At 40.7% G+C, this 24,500-nt stretch overlaps 1 protein-coding gene across 4 annotated transcripts in view; it reads left to right on the forward strand.

Annotated features, from left to right (window-relative positions):
* Positions 1-24,500, forward strand: part of glra3 (glycine receptor, alpha 3) — a 140,134-nt gene that overhangs the window by 98,613 nt on the left and 17,021 nt on the right. For all 4 annotated transcript variants that reach the window (XM_061907253.1, XM_061907264.1, XM_061907259.1 and 1 more), the window contains exon 8: positions 10,466-10,612. In XM_061907253.1, the coding sequence (XP_061763237.1) occupies positions 10,466-10,612 (147 nt within the window). The remainder of the gene's footprint in view (positions 1-10,465; positions 10,613-24,500) is intronic.

Genomic DNA, 24,500 nt, shown 5'->3' on the forward strand with positions numbered 1-24,500 from the left:
AACTCCAAAGGTATACAATGCGCCGCTTCCTCTTCTATCGGTACGTCGCTTACGTCAGAGTCATTGTCAGTTGCAGTTCCAAACTTCTGCTGCTCGATTGCCGTTTTCTGCTGCATAATTCACAACTTCCAGCTTGTAACCTGCAGTACATGGCTTCCTTTTCGGTGCCATTTTTGTTCGGTCTTTCTCACTTTTTATGTTAGCGCCAATGTTGAAATGGTGGAAGTAGAAGCAGGTAGCATCTTTTTTTCCTACCATGCACTTCTGCCGTGACCCGCCTCCGCCGAATTTTCATTGGTTGACGTGTGTGTGATGATTGCTGATATCTGACTAGTCTCTTCTGCGAATGAGCTAAATAATATTATTTGATATTTTACGGTAATGTGTTAATAATTTCACACTGAGCGTAAGTCGCTCCGGAGCATAAGTCGCACCCCTGGCCAAACTATGAAAAAAACTGTGACTTATGGTCCGGAAAATACGGTACTTTATTTAAGGCAGGGGTGTCCAACAAATTTTAGATGGCAGGCCACATGGAGAAAAAATCTACTCTACGGTGGGCCAGACTGGTAAAATCACGGCACGATAACTTAAAAATTAAGACAACTTCAGATGTTTTTTTTTTTGTTTAAATATAAAACAGGCACATTCTGAAAATGTACAAATCATAATATATATATATTTTTTTTTTTTACACTTACATCAGGCGTGTCCAAAGTGCGGCCCGAGGGCCATTTGTGGCCCCCAGCTAATTTGTTAATGGCCCCCGGCCCATTCCAAAAAACACTATAATAAAAATTTAAAACATAAAAAAGTATAATAAAAGAGTAAACAGTGACATGTAACAAGAAAAAGTTGCAATGTTGACACTAATAACACAAAGCTGCCATGCGGACTGTTACTGACCTGCTGAAGGTTCCAATTACTTCACTGGAAAATTTTCACTTTCAAATATTTTGGGGGATAATATTGCATATTTTGTGTGAAACAAAGTTTTCTTTCACAAAAAGGGCATCAAACAAACAAAAAACTATGAAAAAAAAAAAAAAAATCTTATAATCAAGAGATCTACAGACTTAAGCGTTAAAAGTAAAAAAATATACAAACATACATTCGGCTTATTTTCAACACTTATTGTTTTTTTATTGTTATGAATTATTGACCTATTTAGGGTTCCAAGTACTTCATGTCAAATATTCCACTTTGAAATGTTTTGGGGGAAAATGTTGCATAGTTTGTGTGTTTGCCATATAGATAAGGGTTTTGACATAAAGGCCATAAACTTAAACACAAAATTTAAAAAAATGTTATAACGACAGACAGACCTGAAGTTGATCTCGAGATTCAAGCATTAAAGGGGAAAAAAATAATTTATGACTTATTTCTAACATTTTTATGACTGGGAACCCTTCCGGAGACCGGGGACCAAGCTTGAAGAAAGCCATAAAGGTAAAAAAAACAACAACTATTATTTTGCTTTTAAAAAAGGAAAAATATCACAATGGCCCCTGAATGCTTTGATTTTTCAGTCTGCGACCCTAAGTGGAAAAAGTTTGGACACCCCTGACTTACATGTTGCTGTTAATAGTATTCTATCTATTTGTCGTTATTTATACTTTCTGAATAAATTATGACTGTGTGTTTGGTATTTTATGTTTTTTTAATGTTTCATTTTTATCTATTTATCTTAGTAGCATGTTCTTATGTTTTTTATGTGTCATGCATTTGCAATGTGAAGTGAATTATATTTATATAGTGACTCAAAGCGCTTTACATACTGAAACCCAATATCTAAGTTACATTTAAACCAGTGTGGGTGTGGCACTGGGAGTAGGTGGGTAAAGTGTCTCGCCCAAGGACACAACGGCAGTGGCTAGGATGGCGGAAGTGGGTATCGAACCTGGAACCCTCTACCAACCGAGCTATACCGCCCGAAGTGGGTAGAGTGTCCATCGTGAGTTCAAACCCCAGCCGAGTCATACCAAAGACTAAAAATGGGACCCATTACCTCCCTGCTTGGCACTCAGCATCAAGGGTTGGAATTGGGGGTTAAATCACCAAAAATTATTCCTGGACGTGGCCAACGGTGTTGCTCACTGCTCTCCTAACCTCCCAGGGGGAGATCAAGGGTGATGGGTCAAATGCAGGGGATAATTTCGCCACACCTCGTGTGTGTGTGACAATCATTGGTGCTTTAACTTTTAACTTATTCTATTCTATGTGATAATGTTCATTAGTCAACTCATCGGTGTTGATTTTTAATCTACCAAAAAATAATATCAAAATCAAACTACAGGATGTTATTTGTGTAGTTTGCTAATTTCCCTCGACTGGTGCACTAACATCATGTGTTGTTGTTGTTGTTTTTTACATATGTAGCATTATCTACAACAGGGGTGTCAAGGTCAAATACAGAGTGGGCCAAAATTTAAATTACAGTATTTCCTTGAATTGCCGCCGGGGCGCTAATTAATTTAAAACCTCTTCTCACTCCTGCGCTTATCAAAAGCATGCGGTAAAAGTAAGCATGCGCTAATCATTTTAAAACCTCTCCTCACTCCGGCACTTACCAAAGGCATGCAGTAAAAATTCGAGTGTGATGTAAGCTTGGACCTTAAATCCTACTGAATAGCTCTTAATCTTCTTCCCTTTATGCAATTTCAAATTACCGGTATTGAAATCAGCCTCCTCCATTTTGAAAATGATGACAGGGGAAGTGTCACTCGTGACGTCACAAGTTTGACCAGGCGGTAATACTAAACATGCACTAATTATTTTGGGAAGCGAGCTTGACCCGGCAGTAATTCAAGGCAGGCGCATACTGTATGCCCTGCGGCAATTCAAGGAAATATGGTAAACTTTTAATAGGGACCCAAACAAGTTTTGCAATGAATATTGAACAAGCAAGAGTGACATGAAAAATTTAGTTTCAAATAATAATAATAATAATAACAATAATGAAAAAATATCAACGGCATTTCAAATAAAATTTAAATAAAAATTGAATGCCTCTTTTCTATTTGCAGCCTTCTGAGGTGAATATCAAAATTTAAAAAAATTCCACAGGCTAATACATTTGAAAATAAAATAACAATAATGAATGAATCAAACATTCAAACCATGAAGTAGCAAGAGAAAGTACGTAAATAAAATGTTAATTATTGCTCAGTTTGCTACACTGATTTGCTTTAACACTGACTATGGAACAAGCAACGCTTATATAACTTAATAGTGCAGAATTAACTTTTAAAAACAGAACAAAACATCAATGGCATATTAAATAGAATTGAAATAAAAAAATGTAATGCCTCTTCTCCATTTGCAGCCTTCTGAGGTAAATATCAACATTAACTTTTTCCACAAGCTAATGTATTTGAAAATAAAAAAAACAGTGAGGGGGCGGGGTTTGTTGTTAGCGGGGTGTATATTATAGCGTCCCAGAAGAGTTAGTGCTGCAAGGGTTTCTGGGTATTTTTTCGGTTTTGTTTATGTTGTGTTACGGTGCGGTTCTTCTCCCGAAATGTGTTTGTCATTCTTGTTTGGTGTGGGTTCATATTTGTAACAGTGTTAAATCTGTTTATACGGCCACCCTCAGCGTGACTTGTATGACTGTTGACTAAGTATGCTTGCATTCACTTATGTGTGTGTATTATGTGACTGGGCCGGCACGCTGTTTGTATGAATGGAAAGCGGACCTGACGACAGGTTACAGAGAACACTAAAGGCAGAGCCTTTAAGGCACGCCCCCGATATTGTTGTCCGGGTGGAAATCGAGAGAAATTGGGTCGAATGGTTGCCCCGCGAGGGACACTGAACTTCGGGAGTGTCCCGGGAAAAATGGGATGGTTGGCAAGTATTAGCATTAGCGGTGAATGCTCTAGCGTTAATATGATATTGCCTCAAGGGCCAAATGAAGTTACAATTTGGCCCGCGGGCCAGAGTTTGACACCCATGATCGACAAAGATAGTGTCATGTCTTTGTGATCATGTTTTGTTTTGTTTTTGACTCCATTAGTTCCTGTTTTTGCGCACCCTGGTTTGTTTTAGTTTCTATGACAACCATTAGTTTCACCCGGCTTATTTGTTTGGACTCACGCACCTGTCAATAATCACAGCACTATTTAAACCTGTAGTTGCCAGCTAGTCAGCCTGGTGACATAACACTCTACACACCCTTGATACCTGATTGCTCACTTCTTGCCATAGATTCATGCTTTTCACATCACTGTAAGTGTTTTAGTTTTTGTTGTTCATAGTTCCGCCATTGTGTGAGTTTTTGTTTTCAGAGCCAAGTTTTTGTACCTCCTCTGTGAGCGCCTTTCGTTTGTTTATTTTTTGGAGTTAAGATTAAAAGATGTCGTTACCTTCACATCGTGTCCGGTCCAGTGGATTTGCACCACGGGAAAACTAACCACACCATTGTCCAAGTCATGACAGATTCAAAGAATTGCTATTGCGACCTCTAGTGGACAAATTTAGAACAGCAGTTTATTTCATTCAAAAATTTCGGCTCATTTTTATACTTGGCAAACTCATCCCGTCAGCCGGATAAAACCTGTTCGCGGGCCTTCTGTTTGACATCCCTGATTTCAAGTACCGTATTTTTCGGAGTATAAGTCGCTCCAGAGTGTAAGTCGCACCTGCTGAAAATGCATAATAAAGAAGGAAAAAAACATATTTAAGTCGCACTGGAGTATAAGTCGCATTTTTGGGGGAAATTTATTTGATAAAACTCAACACCAGGAATAGACAATTGAAAGGCAATTTACGTGAACCAAGCTGCGGACCTGGGGTGATAGAGCCTTCTCCATCGTTGCTCCCACCCTCTGGAACACTCTTCCCAAATCCATCCGTGACTGCCCAGACCTTCCCACCTTCAAAAACGTTCTCAAAACACACCTCTTCAGATCTGCTTTTAATCTGTGATTAGTGTTCTGTGTCTTGTATAGTCCTGTCTTGTAATTGTCCTGTATTATTATTGTGTATTTTACAATGTAATGCTTTTATATTTCCTGTATTTTATATTATTACTTTAAACTGTTTTGTATTTTATTTATTTTTATCCCGTAAAGCGTCTTTGAGTGCTCTGAAAAGCGCTATACCAAATAAAATGTATTATTATTATTAGTAGTAGTAGTAGTAGTAGTATTATTACTGTTAAAATAAATAAAGAATAGTGAACAACAGGCTGAATGAGTGTACATTATATGACGCATAAATAACCAACTGAGAAGGTGCCTGGTATGTTACCATAACATATTATGGTAAGTCATTCAAATAACTATAACATATAGAACATGACCCCCCGTGACCCTAAAAGGGAATAAGCGGTAGAAAATGGATGGATGGATATAGAACATGCTATACGTTTACCAAAAAATCTGTCACTCCTAATCGCTAAATCCCAAAAATCTTATACGTCTAGTCTCTTACGTGAATGAGCTAAACAATATTATTTGATATTTTACAGTAATGTGTTAATAATTTCACACATAAGTCGCTCCTGAGTAGAAAAAACTGCAACATATAGTCCGAAAAATACGGTATTCTATCTGCATTTTATATCTTGCTATGACTTAATCTGGGACCCTTATTCGTCAGCTCCAGTCGTTGGTGAGACTCAACCACGACTCTGTTCCGCAACAAAAAGGACCTGGCAGTGGTGTTAAACATTAGTCAGAACTGTTTCACCCATAGGCATAAAGCTGACTAATGACATTGTCACTACAAATCATAGAAGATTTTTCTATTTTGGACGACTGGTGCCCGGCAGATCTCAATACAACACTGTCGTGTTCTTTAGACCTTTGGGACACAGCTGATAAAATGATTGCCGATGATTATTAATGTCCCAACCAAGGTTTTAGACTTAAAATGTCCCGCATGGTCTTTTTCAGTGACTGTAATTTGAGTTGATTCAGCGCACTGTGCATCTGCCAGAGTGTGTGTGAGAAAGAGCCCTTCAGTCTTGTTCTGGTATCTTTTATGCATGAGAAAAAATATGACATGGAGCACTTTGTTACGTAACCCTTATTAGTACTTCCATTGCTCTCACACGTACTGTACATATGGACCTCGCAGAGTGTGCGTGAGTGCATGCGTGTTGTTTAGAAGCAAGGATGTTTATCATGTTCGGCTCTGCAATCCAATGTGTTGTGCATATCTGATGAGGTAGAGCAGCGTTTTTTAACCACTAAACATATCATTCTTATGACACTGGTGCGCCATGAGATACAGTCTGATGTGCCATGGGAGATGATCTAATTTCACCTATTGGGGGTAAAAAATATTTTCTGCAAACCAGTAATTTTAGTCTGCGAATTATGTGTTGTTGAGTGTCTGTGCTGTCTCGAGCTCGGCAGAATAACTGTGTAATACTCTTCCATAGCAGTAGGTGGCGGCCAGTAGCTAATTGCTTTGTAGATGTCGGATAAAGCGGGAGGCAGTGTGCAGGTACAAAGGTTTTTAATGCTTAAACAAAAAATAAACAAAAGGTTACAGCCCCTAAGAAAAAGTATTGCAGCTTAGGGAAGGCTACGAAAGAACGAAACTAAAACTGAACTGGCAACAAAGTAAACAAAAACAGAATGCTGGACGACAGCAAAGAATTACTGCGGAGCAGAAAGCGTCCACAAAAGACATCCGAACATGACATGACAATCAACAATGTCCCCACAAAGAGGGATGTAAACAACTGAAATATCCTTGATTGCTAAAACAAAGTAGAACTATCGCTCAAAGGAAAACATGAAACTGCTACAGGAAAATACCAAAAAAATAGATAATGCATCACATGATTCCAGTTGTTTCATCACAGCACGTCTGAAAAGGAGTAGGATGAAGCAGAGTTTATTTAATCCTACCCCTTTTTCATACCGTAGCAATTTTATCCAATTTCCTTGTTCACTGTAACAGAACAGTGAACAAATTAATCATATACCATAGTAAGCAAACTACGGAGCCCCTAAAGAGCATACTTGCCAACCCTCCCGATTTTCCCGGGAGACTCCCGAATATCAGTGCCCCTCCCGAAAATCTCCCGGGGCAATCATTCTCCCGAATTTCTCCTGATTTCCACCCGGACAACAGTATTGGGGGCATGTCTTAAAGGCACTGCCTTTAGTGTCCTCAACAACCTGTCGTCACGGTCCAGTCACATGATATATGCGGCTTTTACACGCACACACACACACACACACACACAAGTGAATGCAAGTCATACCTGGTCAACAGCCATACAGGTCACACTGAGGTTGGACTTATAAACAACTTTAACACTGTCACAAATATGCGCCACACTGTAAACCCACACCAAACAAGAATCACAAACACATTTTGGGAGAACATCCGCACCGTAACACAACATAGACGCAACAGAACGAATACCCAGAACCCCTTGCAGCACTAACTCTTCCGGGATGCTACAATATACACCCCCCGCTACCACCAAACTCTGCCCCCCAACTCCGCCCACCTCAACATCCACAACGTAACACAACATAAACACAACAGAACAAATACCCAGAACCCCTTGCAGCACTAACTTTTCCGGGACGCTACAATATACACCCCCCCGCTACCACCAAACCCCGCCCACCTCAACATCCGCACCGTAACACAACATAAACACAACTGAACAAATACTCAGAACCCCATGCAGCACTAACTCTACCGGCACGCTACAATATACATCCCTGGCTACCACCAACACCCCCCCCCCCCCTCCCCCCACCATCGCCCAAATTCGGAGGTCTCAAGGTTGGCAAGTATGCTAAAGAGACATGGATGTTTTGAGAGATCTCGCAAAAGTTTGTTTTCCCCGTGCCAGCAACCCGAGGGTTCCTGGTTTGATCCCCACCTTCTACCGACCCCGTCACGTCCGTTGTGCCCTTTGTGTCCTTGAGCAAAACACTTCACCCTTGCTCCTGATGGGTGGTGGTTAATGCCTTGCCTGGCAGCTCCCACCATCAGTGTGTGAATGTGTGTGTGAATGGGTGAATGTGGAAGTAGTGTCAAAGCGCTTTGAGTACCTTGAAGGTAGAAAGCGATATGCAAGTATAACCCATTTACCAAGTCAGTGAACCGGAAGTGAAACAGACAGCGTGATGGAGGAGCGAGAGCACGCCAGCATCAAACAAACCCCGTTTCCATACGAGTTGGGAAATTGTGTTACATGTAAATATAAACAGAATACAATGATTTGCAAATCAGTGTCAACCTATATTCAATTAAATATGCAACAAAGACAACATATTTGATGTTCAAACTGATTAAAAAAAAAGTTTTTTGTAATTAATCATTAACTTTAGAATATGATGCCAGCAACACGTGACAAAGAAGTTGGGAAAGGTGACAATAAATACTGATAAAGTTGAGGAATGCTCATCAAACACTTAATTGGAACATCCCACAGGTGTGCAGGCTAATTGGGAACAGGCGGGTGCCATGATTGGGTATAAAAACAGCTTCCCAAAAAACGGTCAGTTTTTCACAAGAAAGGATGGGGCGAGGTACACCCCTTTGTCCACAATTCCATCCATCCATCCATTTTATTAATAAATGAATGATAAATAGGTTGAACTTGTATAGCACTTTTCTACCTTCAAGGTACTCAAAGCGCTCTGACACTACTTCCACATTCACCCATTCACACACACATTCACACACTGATGGAGGGAGCTGCCATGCAAGGCGCTAACCAGCACCCATCAGGAGCAAGGGTGAAGTGTCTTGCTCAGGACACAGCGGACGTGACGAGGTTGGTACTAGGTGGGGATTGAATCAGGGACCCTCGGGTTGCGCACGGCCACTCTCCCCACTGCGCCACGCCGTCCCTTTCTACCGCTCATTCCCTTTGGGGTCACGGGGGGCGCTGGTGCCTATTTCAGCTACAATCGGGCGGAAGGCAGTTTACACCCTGGACAATTCTCCACCTCATCTCAGCCTTTGTCCACAACTGCATGAGCAAATAGTCAAACAGTTTAAGAACAACGTTTCTCAAAGTGCAATTGCAAGAAATTTAGGGATTTCAACATCTACGGTCCATAATATCATCAAAAGGTTCAGAGAATCTGGAGAAATCACTCCACGTAAGCGGCATGGCCAGAAACCAATGACCGTGACTTTCGATCCCTCGATTGGCACTTTATCAAAAACCGACATCAATCTCTAAAGGATATCACCACAAGGGCTCAGGAACACTTCAGGAAACCACTGTCACTAAATACAGTTGGTCGCTACATCTGTAAGTGCATGTTAAAGCTATACTATGCAAAGCCAAAGCCATTTATCAACAACATCCAGAAACGCCGTCGTCTTCTCTGGGCCCGAGATCATCTAAGATGGACTGATACAAAGTGGAAAAGTGTTCTGTGGTCTGACAAGTCCACATTTCAAATTGTTTTCGGAAATATTTGACATTGTGTCATCCAGACCAAAGGGGACGCGAACCATCCAGACTGTTATCGACGCAAAGTTCAAGAGCCAGCATCTGATATGGTATGGGGGTGCATTAGTACCCAAGGCATGGGTAACTTACACATCTATGAAGGCAGCATTATTGCTGAAAGGTACATACAGGTTTTGGAACAACATATGCTGCCATCTAAGCGCCGTCTTTTTCATGGACGCCCCTGCTTGTTTCAGCAAGACAATGCCAAGCCACATTCAACACATGTTACAACAGTGTGGCTTCATAAAAAAAGAGTGCGGGTACTTTCCTGGCCAGCCTGCAGTCCATAAATGTCTCCCATCGAAAATGTGTGGCGCATTATGAAGCGTAAAATACGACAGCGGAGACCCCGGACTGTTGAACGACTGAAGCTCTACATAAAACAAAAAATGGGAAAGAATTCCACTTTCAAAGCTTCAACAATCAGTTTACTCATTTCCCAAACGTTTATTGAGTGTTGTTAAAAGAAAAGGTGATGTAACACAGTGGTGAACATGCCCTTTCCCAACTACTTTGGCACGTGTTGCAGCCATGAAATTCTGAGTTAATTATTATTTGCAAAAATATATAAAGTTTATGAGTTTGAACATCAAAAATCTTGTTTTTGTAGTGCATTCAATTGAATATGGGTTGAAAAGGATTTGCAAATCATTGCATTCCGTTTATATTTACATAGAATACAATTTCTCAACTCATATGGAAACGTACTTGCCAACCTTGAGACCTCCAAATTTTTTGACCCAATTATTTGAAATTACATAATCTCCCACGGCACACCGGACCGTGTCTCACGGTACACTATTATGCCGCGGCACAGTGGTTGAAAAACACCGGTCTAGAACATTTATTTATTATTTATATTTCTTGCTACTTTGTTGTATTTTTTTTTTTTTACATGAGATTCCCAATTCATTTTATCATCTATTTTATCATCACATCATTTAAGCTCTTCAATGAAAACGATCATTGGTTCTTTTTTACCAAATCTTGTCGATCACATTGTGTTCCCCACAGGTCTCTTATGTCAAGGCCATAGACATCTGGATGGCAGTTTGTCTTCTCTTTGTCTTCTCTGCACTGTTGGAGTATGCTGCGGTTAATTTCGTTTCAAGGCAACACAAAGAGCTGCTGCGATTCAGGCGGCCTCCCAAGAAGAGCAAGGTACCGCACTCTAATGGAAATAATTGCTCCTCCATGTGTGAATGTTCTGTACAGATCTATCTTTGCAATATGTCTGTCATCCTGAAGATGACCGCCTCCCTGTGGTGACATGTTAGCATTGCAGTTTGCTTGAAACTGCATGACATGTGAGAGTAGGGGCAGCTTTAAAGAAATCAGAGCAAAAGTTTTACTGTTTTACACCTCATTATTGGTGTGGTGCATGACAAAGCATGGCTGAAAATGCATCACAGTGGTTCGGAGGGTATTCCAGGTCGGAGGTTCAACTCTAGAGTTTATACCTGAGGTCTGAGTTTATTTACCTTAAGATGGGAATCTCGGGGTGTCTGCATTTAAATTAGTTCTATCAAATCTGATGTTGACTTTGAGTAAGGACCACAATAAAGTAATAGCAAAGTGATACACTAAAATAATATTGGACTGAAGTGACTGGTATTTACTGATATAATCTATATGTAAGTTTGAGTGCAGTAATTTGTTGACGAGTAAACAATTTGAAAAGTGGACTCGTCAGACCACAGAACACTTTTCCACTTTGCATCAGTCCATCTTAGATGATCTCGGGCCCTAACTTGCACTAAAAGATGTAGCGACAAACTGTATTTAGTGACAGTGGGCTTCACGGTGGCAGAGGGGTTAGTGCGTCTGCCTCACAATACGAAGGTCCTGCAGTCCTGGGTTCAAATCCAGGCTCGGGATCTTTCTGTGTGGAGTTTGCATGTTCTCCCCGTGAATGCGTGGGTTCCCTCCGTGTACTCCGGCTTCCTCCCACCTCCAAAAACATGCACCTGGGGATAGGTTGATTGGCAACACTAAATTGGCCCTAGTGTGTGAATGTGAGTGTGAATGTTGTCTGTCTCTGTGTTGGCCCTGCGATGAGGTGGCGACTTGTCCAGGGTGTACCCCGCCTTCCGCCCGATTGTAGCTGAGATAGGCGCCAGCGCCCCCCGCGACACCGAAAGGGAATAAGCGGTAGAAAATGGATGGATGGATGGATGGATAAAATCTCCTTAATTTGGGTGCAATTAGGGATGGGAATTGATAACAATTTTCCGGTTTCCGATTCCACTTTGAACTATGCCTGATGATTCAGTTTCTTGTTGGTTCTCTTATCGGTTCTTATATGGCAAAAGAGAGAACAGAAAGTAATGATGTTTAGTTTAGAGGAATCATGACACAACAAAGAAATCAGAGGTTTTAAGAGGAATTTAAAAAACATACCTTTTGAAAATAAACGTAAGAAATAAAATGCATTCAATAGAATTTAACAAAATAAACATAATTACGCAGAAATGTATCTTCTAGTAAAATTTTAAAAACATTTCTGTTGAAAAATAACCAGTTTTCGATTCCCATATCTAGTTACAATACCACCGGTAAAAAAAAAAAAAAAAACGTTAAAAAAGTGTTATATTTTGGTAATTATTTTTCATAATATTCTAATAATAATACTATATTTTAATAATAGTATTCAAAAAAATGTATATTGAGTGGCTACATGCACTTTTTGTTGGACCAATTTGGTTATCATCCCGTAAGTACTATGTTTTAAAATGCGAGATATATTCTTTTCCATTTTAGTTCTTGTTGGCAGGTTATTTTTCCTAAATCTAATTTAATTTGTTTTAGGTCATTCAAAATGTTATCATGATAAACAGATGAACTATCTGAAATCAAGGTAAAACAAATGTGTACGCATGTATATATAATATGTAAATATATATGTATTCATATATGTATGTGTATATTTGTGTATATAAACGTATTTATATATGTATATATATATATGTGTGTATATATATATGTATATATATATGTATAAAAAAATATGTATATATATGTATAAATATGTACAGTATATATATATATATATATATATATGTATATATATATATATATATATATATATATGTATGTATGTATGTATGTAGGTGTGGGAAAAATCACAAGACTATTTCATCTCTACAGAACTGTTTCATGAGGGGTTCCCTCAATCATCAGGAGATTTTAATGGAAGCATTCACACACAATGGTTTATATAGGGCACAGAGTGGGTGGGTACAGGCAGGCGTAGGGTGTGGTGATTGGCTCATGTGTTACCTAGGAGGTGTTTCCGTCTGTGGCGGCATGTTGAAATGATTTCACTGCGCTTGTTGAGGGATGATAGATCTGGATGATATATAATAAACAGTTTCTCTTTTAAGCATGGGTTGCATCTTTTATTACCACTGTTGTAAGGTGTGCTGGATGCAAGAATTTGCCATGTTATTGAATATTCAACATTATTGTCTTTGAGGTTCCAAATGTGTTTGCTGAGTTCTGTAGAATTCCGCAAAGTCTGGTTTCTAAAGGAGGCGTTGTGATTATTCCATCTTGTTTTGAACGCTCCTTCAGTTAATCCTACGTACGTGTCGGATGTGTTAATGTCCTTGCGTGTTACCTTTGCTTGGTAAACGACTGATGTCTGTAAGCACCCTCCGTTGAGAGGGCAATCAGGTTTCTTGCGACAGTTACATTCCTTATTGGTTTCAGAGTCGTTTAGTCTGGGGGTAGGCAGTCCTTTTGCAGTTGCTTTGTTGTGGTTTGAAATGATTTGTTGTATGTTATTCATACAGCTGTAGCTCAATTTAATGTTGTTCTTGTTGAATATTTTTCTTAGGGTGTTGCCTTTGGGAAAGTGTTTGTCGATCAGAGTGAGGAACTTGCGGCCGATGTTGGTTGAGACGTTTTTGCTGAATGGCGGATTGTACCAGATGATGTTGTTTCGTTTTCTGCCCTTTTTTGGTTGGTTTCCTGGAGTGGGTTCATAGATGAGGGTGAAGTTGTATCCGCTTTCATCAAGTCCTTTCTGGTACGGGGGGGTTGCTTGGTCGAATTCAGCTTCGCTAGATGACAGCATCGATAGCCTTTTATTAATTCCGGTAGGTATTCTTTTCGTGGTGCTGGGTGGGTGGTTGCTGTCATGGTGCACGTATTGGAGTGTTGTGTTGGGTTTTGTGAATGGTTGGTAGCTGTTATTTCTCAGGTTGAAAGTGACGTCGAGGAAGTTGACGGTTCAGAAACGTGCGGACTCGTTGGGAGTTTCCTCCTCTCCCAGCTTGCTAGCCTCAACCTGAACCTTGGTATTTACCGTGATGACGGACTGGCAGTGTGCCGCGCCTCGCCAAGGAGCAGCGAGAACACCAAGAAGCGCATATGCCAAATCTTCAAAGAAAACGGCCTACGGATCACGATTGAAGCCAACAAGCAAACCGTCAACTTCCTCGACGTCACTTTCAACCTGAGAAATAACAGCTACCAACCATTCACGAAACCCAACACAACACTCCAATACGTGCACCACGACAGCAACCACCCACCCACCACCACGAAAAGAATACCTACCGGAATTAATAAAAGGCTATCGATGCTGTCATCTAGCAAAGCTGAATTCGACCAAGCAACCCCCCCGTACCAGAAAGCACTTGATGAAAGCGGATACAACTTCACCCTCACCTATGAACCCACTCCAGGAAACCAACCAAAAAAGAGCAGAAAACGAAACAACATCATCTGGTACAATCCGCCATTCAGCAAAAACGTCTCAACCAACATCGGCCGCAAGTTCCTCACTCTGATCGACAAACACTTCCCCAAAGGCAACACCCTAAGAAAAATATTCAACAAGAACAACATTAAATTGAGCTACAGCTGTATGAATAACATACAACAAATCATTTCAAACCACAACAAAGCAATTGCAAAAGGACTGCCTACCCCCAGACTAAACGACTCTGAAACCAATAAGGAATGTAACTGTCGCAAGAAACCTGATTGCCCTCTCAACGGAGGGTGCTTACAGACATCAGTCGTTTACCAAGCAAAGGTAACACGCAAGGACATTAACACATCCGACACGTACGTAGGATTAACCGAAGGAGCGTTCAAAACAAGATGGAATAATCACAACGCCTCCTTTAGAAACCAGACTTTGCGGAATTCTACAGAACTCAGCAAACACATTTGGAACCTCAAAGACAATAATGTTGAATATTCAATAACATGGCAAATTCTTGCATCCAGCACACCTTACAACAGTGGTAATAAAAGATGCAACCCATGCTTAAAAGAGAAACTGTTTATTATATATAATCCAGATCTATCATCCCTCAACAAGCGCAGTGAAATCATTTCAATATGCCGCCACAGACGGAAACACCTCCTAGGTAACACATGAGCCAATCACCACACCCTACGCCTGCCTGTACCCACCCACTCTGTGCCCTATATAAACCATTGTATGTGAATGCTTCCATTAAAATCTCCTGATGATTGAAGGAACCCCTCATGAAACAGTTCTGTAGAGATGAAATAGTCTTGTGATTTTTCCCACACCTACATTGCGCTCTACCACGGTATCGAGCACTATTCTATGGATAATCCAATCAAGATATATATGTATGTATGTATGTATATATATATATATATATATATATATATATATATATATATATGTATGTATATATATATATATATATATATATATATATATATATATATATATATATATATGTATGTATATATGTATATTTATCCATCCATCCATCCATCTTCTTCCGCTTATCCGAGGTCGGGTCGCGGGGGCAGCAGCCTAAGCAGGGAAGCCCAGACTTCCCTCTCCCCAGCCACTTCGTCTAGCTCTTCCAGGGGGATCCCGAGGCGTTCCCAGGCCAGCCAGTAGACATAGTCTTCCCAATATGTGTTCTGGGTCTTCACCGTGGCCTCCTACCGGTTGAACGTGCCCTAAACACCTCCCTCGGGAGGCGTTCGGGTGGCATCCTGACCAGATGCCCGAACCACCTCATCTGGCTCCTCTCGATGTGGAGGAGCAGCGGCTTTACTTTGAGTCCCTCCCGGATGGCAGAGCTTCTCACCCTATCTCTAAGGGAGAGTCCCGCCACACGGCGGAGGAAACTCATTTCGGCCGCTTGTACCCGTGATCTTATCCTTTCGGTCACGACCCAAAGCTCATGACCATAGCGGAGGATGGGAACGTAGATCGACCGGTAAATTGAGAGCTTTGCCTTCCGGCTCAGCTCCTTCTTCACCACAACAGATCGGTATAACATCCGCATTACTGAAGACGCCGCACCGATCCGCCTGTCGATCTCATGATCCACTCTTCCCCCACTCGTGAACAAGACTCCTAGGTACTTGAACTCCTCCACTTGGGGCAGGGTCTCCTCCCCAACCCGGAGATGGCACTCCACCCTTTTCCGGGAGAGAACCATGGACTCGGATTTGGAGGTGCTGATTCTCATTCCGGCCGCTTCACACTCGGCTGCGAACCGATCCAGTGAGAGCTGAAGATCCCAGGCAGATGAAGCCAACAGGACCACATCGTCTGCAAAAAGCAGAGACCTAATCCCGCGGCCACCAAACCGGAACCCCTCAGTGCCTTGACTGCGCCTAGAAATTCTGTCCATAAAAGTTATGAACAGAATCGGTGACAAAGGACAGCCTTGGCGGAGTCCAACCCTCACTGGAAACGTGTCCGACTTACTGCCAGCAATGCAGACCAAGCTCTGACACTGATCGTACAGGGATCGGACTGCCATAATAAGACAGTCCGACACCCCATACTCTCTGGGCACTCCCCACAGGACTTCCAGAGGGACACGGTCGAATGCCTTCTCCAAGTCCACAAAGCACATGTAGACTGGTTGGGCAAACTCCCATGCACCCTCAAGAACCCTGCCGAGAGTATAGAGCTGGTCCACAGTTCCACGACCAGGACGAAAACCACACTGTTCCTCCTGAATCCGAGGTTCGACTATCCGGCGTAGCCTCCTCTCCAGTACACCTGAATAAACCTTACCGGGAAGGCTGAGGAGTGTGATCCCACGATAGTTGGAACACCCCTTCCGGACCCCCTTCTTAAAGAGAGGGACCACCACCCCGGTCTGCCAATCCAGAGGTACCGCCCCCGATGTCCACGCGATGCTGCAGAGTGTTGTCAACCAAGACAGCCCCACAGCATCCAGAGCCTTAAGGAACTCTGGGCCGATTTCATCCACCCCTGGGGCCTTGCCACCGAGGAGCTTTTTAACTACCTCAGCAACCTCAGCCCCAGAAATAGGAGAGTCCACCACAGATTCCCCAGGCACTGCTTCCTCATAGGAAGACGTGTTGGTGGGATTGAGGAGGTCTTCAAAGTATTCCTTCCACCTATCCACAACATCCGCAGTTGAGGTCAGCAGATCACCATCCACACCATACACGGTGTTGACAGTGCACTGCTTCCCCTTCCTGAGGCGGCGGATGGTGGTCCAGAATCGCTTCGAAGCCATCCGGAAGTCATTTTCCATGGCTTCTCCAAACTCTTCCCATGTCCGAGTTTTTGCCTCTGTAACCGCTGAAGCTGCACACCGCTTGGCCTGTCGGTACCTGTCCACTGCCTCTGGAGTCCTATGAGCCAAAAGAACCCGATAGGACTCCTTCTTCAGCTTGATGGCATCCCTCACCGCTGGTGTCCACCAGCGGGTTCTAGGATTACCGCCACGACAAGCACCAACTACCTTGCGGCCACAGCTCCTATCAGCCGCCTCGACAGTAGAGGTGCGGAACATGGTCCACTCGGACTCAATGTCCAGCACCTCCCTCGTGACATGTTCAAAGTTCCTCCGGAGGTGGGAATTGAAACTTTCTCTGACAGGAGACTCTGCCAGACGTTCCCAGCAAACCCTCACAATGCGTTTGGGCCTGCCAGGTCTGTCCGGCATCCTCCCCCACCATCGCAGCCAACTCACCACCAGGTGGTGATCGGTAGAAAGCTCCGCCCCTCTCTTTACCCGGGTGTCCAAAACATGAGGCCGCAAATCCGATGACACAACTACAAAGTCGATCATGGAACTGCGGCCTAGGGTGTCCTGGTGCCAAGTGCACATATGGACACCCTTGTGTTTGAACATGGTGTTTGTTATGGACAAACTGTGACGAGCACAGAAGTCCAATAACAAAACACCACTCGGGTTCAGATCCGGGCGACCATTCTTCCCAATCACGCCTCTCCAGGTTTCACTGTCGTTGCCAACATGAGCATTGAAGTCCCCCAGCAGAACAAGGGAATCACCCGGGGGAGCACTCCCCAGTACTCCCTCGAGTGTACCCAAAAAGGGTGGGTACTCTGAACTGTTGTTTGGTGCGTAAGCGCAAACAACAGTCAGGACCCGTCCCCCCACCCGAAGGCGGAGGGAGGCTACCCTTTCGTCCACTGGGTTGAACTCCAATGTGCAGGCTTTAAGCCGGGGGGCAACCAGAATTGCCACCCCAGCCCGTCGCCTCTCACTGCCGGCCACGCCAGAGTGAAAGAGAGTCCAGCCCCTTTCAAGAGAAGTGGTTCCAGAGCCCTTGCTGTGCGTCGAAGTGAGTCCGACTACGTCCAGCCGGAACTTCTCTACTTCGCGCACTAGCTCAGGCTCCTTTCCCCCCAGTGAGGTGACGTTCCACGTCCCAAGAGCTAGCTTCTGTAGCCGAGGATCGGACCGCCAAGTGCCCTGCCTTCGGCTTCCGCCCAGCTCACATTGCACCCGACCTCTATGGCCCCTGCTGTGGGTGGTGAGCCCATTGGAGGGGGGACCCACGTTGCCTCTTTGGGCTGTGCCCGGCCGGGCCCCATGGGTACAGGCCCGGCCACCAGGCGCTCGCCATCGTGCCCCACCTCCGGGCCTGGCTCCAGAGGGGGGCCCCGGTGACCCGCGTCCGGGCGAGGGAAATCTGGGTCCTTTGTTTTTACTTTTCATAGAGGTTTTCGAGCTGCTCTTTGTCTGGTCCCTCACCTAGGACCAGTTTGCCTTGGGAGACCCTACCAGGGGGCTTAAAGCCCCCGGACAACATAGTTCCTAGGATCATTGGGACACGCAAACTCCTCTACCACGGTAAGGTGGCAGCTCAGAGAGGAGATGTATATATATAGATATATATATATCTATATATATATAGACATATATACATACATATATATATATATATCTATATATATATATATATATATATATATATATATATATATATATATATATATATATATATATATATATATATATATATATATATATATATATATATATATATATATATATAGATATATATATATGTGTGTGTGTATATATATATATATATATAGCAGGGGTCACCAACCTTTTTGAAACCAATAGCTACTTCTTGGGTACTGATTAATGCGAAGGCCTACCAATTTGATACACACTTAAATAAATTGCCAGAAATAGCCAATTTGCTCAATTTACCTTTAACTCTATGTTATTATTAATAATTAATGATATCACGGTGGCAGAGGGGTTAGTGCATCTGCCTCACAATACGAAGTTCCTGCAGTCCTGGGTTCAAATCCAGGCTCGGGATCTTTCTGTGTGGAGTTTGCATGTTCTCCCCGTGAATGCGTGGGTTCCCTCCGGGTACTCCGGCTTCCTCCCACTTCCAAAGACATGCACCTGGGGATAGGTTGATTGGCAACACTAAATTGGCCCTAGTGTGTGAATGTGACTGTGAATGTTGTCTGTCTATTTGTGTTGGCCCTGCGATGAGGTGGCGACTTGTCCAGGGTGTACCCCGCCTTCCGCCCGATTGTAGCTGAGATAGGCGCCAGCGCCTCCCGCGACCCCAAAAGGGAATAAGCGGTAGAAAATGGATGGATGGATGGATATTTATCTTTGTGGAAACACTGATCATCTTAATGATTTCTCACAATAAATATATATAGAAACAGATAAATATCAATATGCAACACTTTATTTTTATATTTTCTCTAAGTGCACATTTTTCAAATTGAACATTTTCAAATGATCACAGTCTTGTGAAATGACAATATCCCATTTTAACTAGCTAGCTACTAACATTTTTTAACAAATTATGAATTAATTTGCACCATGTTTGTACAAATAATAACTCATGTAAAATACAAAAGTCAACTCTCAAATTTTTTAAATGAATCATGTCACACTTTGACCCGGACACCAAATCTGTTATCTGTTTCTTTGTCAGTTAGTTGGAAGCCTGGCATTGCATGCTGTTAACTATAGTTTGTTGTACTCTGGTGTGTAACTTGACACTGCAACTCTGAGTGAGTCTTACAGATGTGCATCAGTCAGGCGTGTTCTGTGTTTGTTCTTGATGAAGTTCATGTCAGAAAAGGCTGATTCACAAAGATAAGTTGAACCAAACAGGCTTGCAACCTTCATAGCTGCTGTGCATACACCACTGTACTTTTCTGTGTCAACAAGGTGCAGCCTGGTGGGCTTTAAATTTTAAATTGTCAGGAAAGAAGAGGAAGGAATTTAAAAGGTAAAAAGGTATATGTGTTTAAAAATCCTAAAATAATTTTTAAGGTTGTATTTTTCCTCTAAAATTATCTTTCTGAAAGTTATTAGAAGCAAAGTAAAACATTAAATGAATTTATTTAAACAAGTGAAGACCAAGTCTTTAAAATATTTTCTTGGATTTTCAAATTCTACTTGAGTTTTGCCTCTCTTAGAATTAAAAATGTCGAGCAAAGCGAGACCAGCTTGCTCGTAAATGAATAGAATTTAAAAAATAGAGGCAGCTCACCAGTAAGTGCTGCTATTTGAGCCATTTTTATAACAGGCCAGCGAGCTACTCATCTGGTCCTTACGGGCTGCCTGGTGCCCGCGGGCACCGCGTTGGTGACCCCTGATATATATATATATATACATATATATATATATATATATATATATATATATATATATATATATATATATATATATATATATATATATATACATACATATATATATATATACATATATATCATATGTATATAACACATACATACATACATATATATATATATTTTTTTTTTATATATATATGTGTGTTTATATATATGTATGTGTGTATATATGTATAAATAATATATGTATATATATATTTGTGTTATATATATATATATACAGTATATGTATATATCTGTGTGTATACATGTATATATATGTACATATAGATATATATGTGTGTGTGTATGTATGTATATATATATGTATATATGTGTGTTTATATATATATGTATGTGTGTATATATGTATAAATAATATATGTATATATGTATATATATATATATGTATATATGTGTGTTTGTATATATATATATATATATATATGTATGTGTGTATATATGTATAAATAATATATGTATATATGTATTTATGTGTTATATATTAGTATTTTCAATATACAGTATTTGCTAACAATCTGTTAGTAAAAATATCTTCCTGAGAACCAGCGTTTTCCCCAGTGAACAATATAAATGTTCTAAGCAGTTCTATATAGTATTAGTATATTTAACTAACCGCAATCTCAAAATCATCTCCCTTCATAAATCTTCAGGAATAAATTTAGTTTCAACATCTACTGATTACAAATGTAACAACAGTTTTACTTCAAGTTTAAGAAAAAGAATCAATATGCTCAAGAAAACCTGACAGCAAGCAAGGTTAGGTTTGCAAAGTAAGTCCTCTGACTGAATGTGACTTAACTCTACCTCTCTTTCTGATACGGAAAACCCTGAATGTTCCTCATCTCGGGGTTGACATACTTAGATGTTTCACTTAACCTGCTCTCTGGAATACACCTCTGTTGTTGTCCTATATTCTGGACTGCATGACCCCTATGTTTGTGCATGATTATCATCCCATCATCCAATCATCATTCAGTCAACCAGTAGCACTTTTGTCCATATTTACTGCAGAAAACATGACAACATCTGTCCAGATTGGAAATAAATCTAGATTTCTAAAAACAAATGTCAACCTTAATTTTGACGTACTTTATTTGATACCATATCATGGTTAAGTATCTGGCTATTAACCAAATGTGGAAAAATGGGCGGCACAGCTCGGTTGGTAGAGTGGCCGTGCCAGCAACTCGAGGGTTCCAGGTTCGATCCCCGCTTCCGCCATCCTAGTCACTGCGGTTGTGTCCTTGGGCAAGACACTTTACCCACCTGCTCCCTATTGGGTTTCACTATGTAAAAGCGCATTGAGTCACTAGAGAAAAACGCTAAATAAATATAATTCACTTCAAAATTATACATGTGGGTTCTGTGCAATATTTTCTTTCTGACTTCTAAAAAGTTTTATTTATTTGTTTGCTTGTTTATATATATTAATTCATTTTCAAAACGAGTACTCAAAGGGATTACAGTCATGTAAAACAGTGGTTCTCAAATGGGGGTACGCGTACCCCCTGGGGGTACTTGAAGGTATGCCAAGGGGTACGTGAGATTTTTTAAAAATAGCACCAATTAAAAAATATTTTATAAATATATTTATTGGATAATAATTCAACAAAATATGAATGTAAGTTCATAAACTGTGAAAAGAAATGCAACAATGCAATATTCCGTGTTGACAGCTAGATTTTTTGTGGACATGTTCCATAAATATTGATGTTATACATTTTTTTTTGTGAAGAAATGTTTAGAATGAAGTTAATGAATCCAGATGAATCTCTATTACAATCCCCAAAGAGGGCACTTTAAGTTGATGATTACTTCTATGTGTAGAAATGTTTATTTATAATTGAATCACTTGTTTATTTTTCAACAAGTTTTTAGTTATTTTTAGTTATCTTTTTTTCCAAATATTTCAAGAAAGACCACTACAAATGAGCAATATTTTGATGAGCGGGTTTGTTTAGGTCTTTTTTTCATACAAAAGGCGCATTAAAGGGGTCATATTATGTTTTTTTAATAAATGTAAAACACTTATCTTGTGGTCTGCATAACATGTACCGTATTTTTCGGAGTATAAGCCGCTCCGGAGTATAAGTCGCACCTGCCGAAAATGCATAATAAAGAAGGAAAAAAACATATATAAGTCGCACTGGAGTATAAGTCGCATTTTGGGGGGAAATTTATTTGATAAAACCCAACACCAAGAATAGACATTTGAATAGTGAACAACAGGCTGAATAAGTGTACGTTATATGACGCATAAATAACCAACTGAGAATTTGCCTGGTATGTTAACGTAACATATTATGGTAAGAGTCATTCAAATAACTATAACATATAGAACATGCTATACGTTTACTAAACAATCTGTCACTCCTAATTGCTAAATCCCATGAAATCTTATACCTCTAGTCGCTTAGGTGAATGAGCTAAATACTATTATTTGGTATTTTACAGTAATGCGTTAATAATTTCACACATAAGTCGCACCACCGGCCAAACTATGAAAAAAACTGCGACTTATAGTCTGAAAAATACGGTAATGGTCGTTCTTTGGTCAAAATATTGCATGGATGATGTTTTACAGATCATCTTCAAGTAGCTTTCTGAGCTTTTCTTCAGGATGCGCCGTTTTGTGGGCGGGTCTTATTTATGTGGCTCACTTTCGGCAGCGTTTTCTCCCCGCCATCTTTGTTGTAGCGGTGTAGCGTGCAAGGGCGAGGGTGGAAGAAGTGTCAAAAGATGAAATGTTTAAATGACAGTCAGACTTTATGTCAATCAATAACAAAGCAGCATCTCCTCATCCGTGGCTCACTAATACAACATCCACGCCGGAAAAAACATCCGACCGGAACCCTCGAATAACTAAAGTTCCGTGGGTGAATAATGTAAACCCACTACAGTTTTAGCGCTTCGACAGCTAGTGTACTGACAGATATAAGTAACAACTTTACGCTAATTTATATTAGAAATGGCAAAGGGCTTAAAAAAAAGTTTCAAGAAACACATTCACACTTCGTTTACTACATTTAGTGCATTATTTTAAAAACAGCTCACACTAACACAAAACCCAGAAATTTCTTACTACATATATTTGTATCTACTTCTGTGCAAAATGACACCAAAATTTGTAAGTAAAAAAAAGTTATGAATGTTTAAAAATATGAGATAATGTTGCACATTTCTTATGACACTAAACACAAAGCTAACTCACACTATTTGATGTATATATACATATATACATTCATTTATACACATACATACATATATATATATATATATATATATATATATATATATATATATGTATATATATATATATATATATATATATATATGTATATATATATATACACACACACACACACACACACACACATACACAGTCATGGTCAAAAGTTTACATACACTTGTAAAGAGCATAACGTCATGGTGTCGTGACGTGGACTATGGTGTGGTTTGTTTTCCCGAGATGCAAATGAAGTGGACCGGACATGGCGTGAAGGTAAATACATAATTTTTAATCTTAACTCAAAAGCTACAAACAAAAGGCAGTGAAGGCACAAAACGTAATTCATGGAACAAAACTAATACTTAAACATAAACTGTGAACATAAAACAAACAACACTTACTGTGACATGGGCAAGGCAGCATGAACAATGAACATCAGTACGAACTCTGGCATGGACATATCAAAAACAAGAGTGAGGACACCAGAACGACCAACAGAAAATGACAGGCTTAAATAGTTACATTATTAACAACAGGTGCGTGAGTTCAAACAAATGAGGCAAGTGAAACTAATGAGTTGTCATGGAAACTGAAACAAACAAGGGTGCGCAAAAACAGGAACTAATGGAGTCAAATACAAACAGAACATAACTAAACGAACATGTTCACAAGACATGACACATGGCTGTTTTGAGTTATTTTATGAATATATAATGGGTCTACTGAAAATGTGAGCAAATCTGCTGGGTCAAAAGTATACATACAGCAATGTTAATATTTGGCAAGTTTCACTGCAATAAGGTGCTTTTGGTAGCCATCCACAGGCTTCTGCTTGATTTTTTTGACCACTCCTCTTGACGAAATTGGTGCGGTTCAGCTAAATGTGTTTG

Source organism: Nerophis ophidion, linkage group LG01 (genome assembly GCF_033978795.1).
Source record: "Nerophis ophidion isolate RoL-2023_Sa linkage group LG01, RoL_Noph_v1.0, whole genome shotgun sequence".
NCBI classification, from domain to species: Eukaryota; Metazoa; Chordata; class Actinopteri; order Syngnathiformes; family Syngnathidae; genus Nerophis; species Nerophis ophidion.